Source organism: Seriola lalandi, unplaced genomic scaffold (genome assembly GCF_002814215.2).
Source record: "Seriola lalandi dorsalis isolate HSWRI2012SDOR001 ecotype SW California unplaced genomic scaffold, Sedor1 jcf7180002001930, whole genome shotgun sequence".
In the NCBI taxonomy this organism is placed as follows: Eukaryota; Metazoa; Chordata; class Actinopteri; order Carangiformes; family Carangidae; genus Seriola; species Seriola lalandi.
This window is the reverse complement of record NW_019472586.1, coordinates 1-5,583: the sequence shown is the minus strand read 5'-3', so window position 1 is coordinate 5,583 and position 5,583 is coordinate 1. Positions and strand designations below refer to the sequence as shown.

General features: G+C 41.4%; 1 protein-coding gene across 1 annotated transcript; it reads right to left on the bottom strand.

Moving 5' to 3' along the window:
• Nucleotides 1–1,890: 1,890 nt before the first annotated feature.
• Nucleotides 1,891–5,559, bottom strand: LOC111664977 (carboxypeptidase B-like). Its single transcript, XM_023419814.2, has 9 exons — nucleotides 5,439–5,559; nucleotides 5,217–5,313; nucleotides 5,010–5,111; nucleotides 4,806–4,910; nucleotides 4,598–4,708; nucleotides 4,382–4,472; nucleotides 3,832–4,034; nucleotides 2,535–2,619; nucleotides 1,891–2,259 (listed from the first exon to the last, which is right to left on the bottom strand). Exons 1-9 carry the CDS (start codon nucleotides 5,489–5,491, stop codon nucleotides 2,072–2,074), a joined length of 1,035 nt encoding a protein of 344 aa, XP_023275582.2. The 5' UTR covers nucleotides 5,492–5,559; the 3' UTR covers nucleotides 1,891–2,071.
• Nucleotides 5,560–5,583: the final 24 nt, after the last annotated feature.

Genomic DNA, 5,583 nt, shown 5'->3' with positions numbered 1-5,583 from the left:
AACAACTAGACATGGTTCAACTAAGTATTCTACCACAATTGGAGTGGACCACAAAGTTATCATTTATATCTGTCAATCACGTTTCAGACATGGCTGACAGCTTCACGCTATGAAATTAGCTGGTAACAAAGATAGACAGCAAAACAAAGGCGGAGAGAGTGTGTACTTGTACATAGCATGCTTTGGAAAACTCTCTGCTCACCCAAGGAGGCTGTACAAACATTATTGCCCAACAGGCAGACAGAGTCGGGGCAAGCAACTATACCCACAGACAGACCATGTTCAAATTATTAGCTACATTTACTACTGCCAAAGTCAGCTATACTTTTAAAACTTTTCAGACAACACGTTTTAGCACGCGGGTACTTTCTCAGTGAAAACAACTGCGCAGTATCGAGGTTTGAAATGTTAAAATGTCACAATGTTACATACCAGCCATGACTGAAGAAGAAGTCGAAGCTACTTTGTAGCCTGGACTTGAAGACACTGCAGCTTTACGTGGAGCAAAGGACTGACGGAATATACAGAGGTGGATTTATACCAGTATGACAGCAGCCAGACGCAGCGTCACGTGACGGTCTCCACACACCCACCTGCTCCCAACATGAGCCCCCACACCCCCAGCAGTTCAAGGAGTTCAACTATTCACAAATTTACACATATACATTGTAAATGTAAAGGCAAAAGTAGCATTTGATATCGCTCAACATACTTTTTGTAGTTGTTTTGTAAAGTTACATTGTGATTTCATGTGGTCTCACGGGAGAAAATTAAAATCTTATCTTAAGTCAGACATAGTTTTACATTCCCAGGACATCATTGTGCAGCCTTGACCTTTCAAACAACTTCCATGTAGCTCCCCTGCCTGGTGTCATCTTTACACATGATGACAATGTAGAGATGACGATGATGCTGTAATGAGGTGCTGACATCAGGAACAACATGTTCTATAATGTATTTTTGGCATTTTGTCGCCATCTTGTGGAATAAATAATCTACAGCAGGACAGTGACAGGACAAACAGAGGTAGTTGTGGAGGCCATTGGTCCTACTGTGTTACACAACAGTGTATTATTTTTAGTGGTCTCAGTAGAGCTCAGATCAAGTAGTGTGGTAGTATTATACAAGATGGGTCCAATACTGAGGGAAAGGGATAAGTTGTAGCCTTCAGCAGATTTTATATTTAAATTTTTTCAGGGTCTTTAAGTGCACCCAAAATGGGTATTTGTAACATTCCTTACAAACATTTATACCATAATGATTTTTAAAGAAAATATAAGCACTGCTTGACCACATATCATGAAAAATGTTAAATCTCTTGTCAAATTTAACATAATTCCTTTAAAAAAGCAGTCGGTGAAGTTTACCTTTCTACCCTCTGCTTCACAAATGTGTGCCAGCGCAGTTAGATTCCCTGCTGCTCTTTGGCTCCTCTATTTTCTCCACTCAGGCAGATGCTTGGTAGAGTGGATACACTGCCAATGAGTAGTCTGTGGTTGTCACGTACCACCCACCCTCCACCACTGGAACAGTGCCAGCTGAACAAAAGGGATCACCAGGGTTCAAAGGAGCTGGTATAGTAAATTGGTGGATCCTTTTGTTCCTTGAAGCATTGTCTTGTTTTAGTACATAGACACTAAATTTCAGTGTCTCGTTGTGTTTTCTTGTAACATGAAAGATTTTTTAAAAGTACATTATTCTCATAACTTACAAGAAATAATCATTTACAGCAGCCATGTTTTCTGGCCTAGTAGTGATGGGGTGTAAATTGTTAGCATTATTTTATTCACTATAAATCACAGTTTTTATGTATATTTTCATACAAATGACAAAGGCTCAGTCCATCAGATTCTATGTTATCATATAGATATAAAAAATTGATTCAGCATGTGGGGATGGATCATTGATTTTATTGTTTGCTCTCATCTTGACATTCTGTCAAGCACAGCGAGGAAACATGGCGGGTGGTGTCCGTATCCATGGATACGGACTGGAGATGGCTGAGAGGTTGGAGGGGCTGGGGGCTGGTACAGAGGAGCTGAGTTGGCAGGGGTCCTGGCAGTTCCGCTCGTTAATAGAGGTTCTTCTGCACATAGGCGGCGATGTACTTGACGGCCAGCATGGTCTCCTCACATGTGGGCTTGATCTGAGACTCAGGCAGCAGGAAGCCATAACGACCAGTGTCACGCAACTCGAAGGTGTAGGAATATTTCACTCCCAGGTCGTAGGCCCAGTCGTCAGAGCCTCCAGCAGCGGGGTCTGAGGGCAAATAAGAAGAGGGGGATTATTCAGAGTGGGATATGCTGATGACCTGGGACAGTCTGGATGTGTTTTCATACAAATACTGCTTTTGGGGGCCAAAAAAATCCTTTGTTTGCAAGGAATAGCCTTGGCTCCCGATAAGTCATTTATTTTTGTTGCCTCTAGAGGCAACAAAGGGTTTGTGAATCACAAACACGTCAGAATGCATAATAGCAGAGGCGAAAATAGACTATCAAGCCTCCTCTCAATACACTATTTCCCCATGTACTTACAGATGGTTGCAGCACCAGGTCCGCTGGTGTAGCGGGTGCCATACAGACTACGCAGAGCAGCAGAAGCTCCCTCAGCAACCTTCAGCTACAATACAGAAAGGAAACAAAAAACAGATGTGTTAAAAACACATCAGTCGGTTGCTGACTTTGATCAATCTGAACCTTTTATACTCCTGAATCTACAACTTCTGACAGCATCAGAAAACATGTCTGTTACAAAGCAAGATCTAAAGTTAGATACCATTAGCCACTATACTTGGTCATACCAGACCAAGTATACTTGTATTAGCAAAACACCTGAATGTAATAAATTGAGTGACAGTAAAATGTATTGTTTATGAATTCAACTTCTGGTGTATAAGTGGAAGATTACATTATTAATTCTTTAAAAAAAAAAGTGGAAAGATTGCCTGAAAAAAAGAACAATATCATACACAACCAAACAACTATTAAAATACAGCCGGTAGCAAGAATGGTAAATAAATGTTTTTTTCCCCAGCAGCATCCACCATCCATTTCTTCTAGTTCCACCAAAACATTTTTACTGATATTACATCACATAGTAATAAAGCTTCAGTGAGTTCCGGCAGGAAATGAAACCTCGAGAGAAATTCACAAGCAGGAAATGATATTTCTGGATGGACAGATGAGTTATGATGGATCCCCAGAGTTCTTTTGTTCTGTGAAGTGTCAGAAGAGCGCTTAAATTACAAGTGAATAATAGAGAGGCAGAGACATGTGATCTGCCTCAGTTAGTGTGAGAGCTGGAGCAGGGGTGTGAGTGTTAACTATGCAGCCCTCGGACACCCCAGTGAGAGGTAAAACACCCATGAGAATGATGCATATGAGGGAGTAAATGATTTGCAGCAGTTAAGTGTGTTCTTTAGATAAGAGACATAATGGGACTTGGTTGAATTCTTGCTTTTGGAAACACCTTCAGAGGTATTACATTAAGTTTATATTGTATTCATATTATATAATACCATATCTTTTGATTTGCTGATATTTTGCGACTTGAGATTTTACAGCAATTTCTAAATTCTTATAGTGAGGTCACTTTTACCTTTGACACGTCTCTGACATGTCTGGTGCAGTAAGTCTGTTGGTATTGCATTATGAATGAAAATATTTCCAGGAAGGCTGTATATAGTTGTGCACTACACTGATGCATGTGACACTGCCATGATGAACAATTCTATAATGATTATGACTGAGCAAGTATATTAGTTAACATAGTCACTATCCTTTTTCAGCTGTACGTACAATTCGTCATTTGTGGCAGATAATGAAGACTCACCAGCTCACTGTGGGTGGCGGCCAGCTCAAAGGTGTAGGAGTAGGGGAAGAGCAGCAGCTGAGAGTAGGAGTGGACGGTGATGTAGGCCTTGATGATGGACTTGTTCCTACGGATGAAGTCGGCAACATTCTTGACCTCAATCTCAGACTCAGGACTGTATCCACAGAAGGTGTCGCTGCAGGGGTTGCTGGAGGCTCCGGTGGCTGAAATTAAAATGAAAATCACATTGTGTTAAATTTTCTTTACTTCTTTAAATGCAGTATCTGATTGAGATCAAATATTTATAAAAGCAAGCATGTGTTATAAACCAGAGGGGTGGAGTTTCAAACATGCGTGAGTTTACCAGGATGGAAGGATTTAATGAAAGATGCTACCAATTTGCATTTTGGTAAATGTAGGATTCAAGCTTTTTGCGGAATGACTCATGTTGGGAACTAGAAGTCGCAGATTTTTAAACCTGTTTCTCACAAGTGTCCCAACTTTATGGAAGTGCACTATTAATTCTCTGGTGTATCCCTGTAAGATATAGCTTTGTATATGTTTGACTTACTGCACCAGCCAGCGTTGAAGTTCCTGTTGGGATCAGTTCCAATGCAGCTGGAACCAGATTTCCTGGAGCGAGTTTTCCTCCACATCCTGTTCTAAAGTTCCCAAGTGGATAGAATACACATGTCAGGCATCCATTTAACAAATCAACAAATTCTTTAAGATAACAAAAATAAACAGAATGGTCTCTATAAGGTTTAGGCTTGAAATTGTAACATACGCTCTTGTGGGTGTAGTCGTAGCCATCAATGTTAAAGACAGGCAGGACAAAAACATCCATCTCGTTGAGCAGGCTGGTCATCTGAGAGTCCTGGCCATAGGTAGACATAGCCTGCGGGAGATTGCAAAAATAAAAATAAAATCAGTGCTGTGATCTTTGGAAGTCTTTATATAAATGCTTGCCATGCCTGTCCAGGTATCCTCCTCACCTCCTTAACAAACCACTGGCAGAAAGCAGGAGAGATCCACTCTCTGGCGTGGATACCACAGTCCATGAAGATGGCGGGCTTTCTGGAGCTGGACTTCCTACCAAGCTGTGGTTGTTAAAGGTTATCATAAAAAAAACATATGTTAGATAGAACTGTATGAACTGTATGACTTACAAACTTATCATTATGTAAGTCCTGAAATACCTTGAGGATAGTCATGGGGCGTCCCTCGTAGGTGTTTCCAATGACCTGCTTACTGATCAGGTTGCTGTTGGAGGAGGCAATAGAGGAGATCCAGGACTGGATCTGAAATCAAAAGAAGGACAAATAAGAAACGATAATAACAGTCCAATCAGGGTTGAGATTGTGACTAACACAACATAATGATAACATAATGTTTTTGCAGCATACCTTGTCCCAGCTATTGTACTTGGTGTAGCTGTGGGCTCTGGGAGTGGGCCCCTGGGCCTGGGCTTCAACAGCAGTCTGCAGATCGTCAATAAGGATCCTGTAGAGGGATTCATTTAAACAGTGTGTAACTCAAGAACAAAACCCGGGGTTTTATGTTGACGTTTTAATTTCATGCTTGTCGATTATATGTTTATATTTTGGGACCTTTGTCTTGTGACCTACACATGCTCCATGTCATTCTGCTGCAGGATGGTGTGCACCATATCGAGGTACATGGCAGGCACGCGGATGTCCACATCAATGTCAATAGTCACCAGCTCGGGGCTCTCGGGTCTCCAGAAGTCGACCTGCAGATGGCAGCAAAGTC

Bases quoted from the DNA above. Each gene is read 5' to 3' on its own strand.
- LOC111664977 (XM_023419814.2), bottom strand. From the start codon at position 5,491: ATGTACCTCGATATGGTGCACACCATCCTGCAGCAGAATGACATGGAG. The intron at 4,911-5,009 runs GTATTTCAGGAC...TAACAACCACAG, and splicing joins GCCCCATGACTATCCTCAAG to CTTGGTAGGAAGTCCAGCTC. The intron at 2,620-3,831 runs GTGAGTCTTCAT...TCTGTATTGTAG, and splicing joins CCGCCACCCACAGTGAGCTG to CTGAAGGTTGCTGAGGGAGC.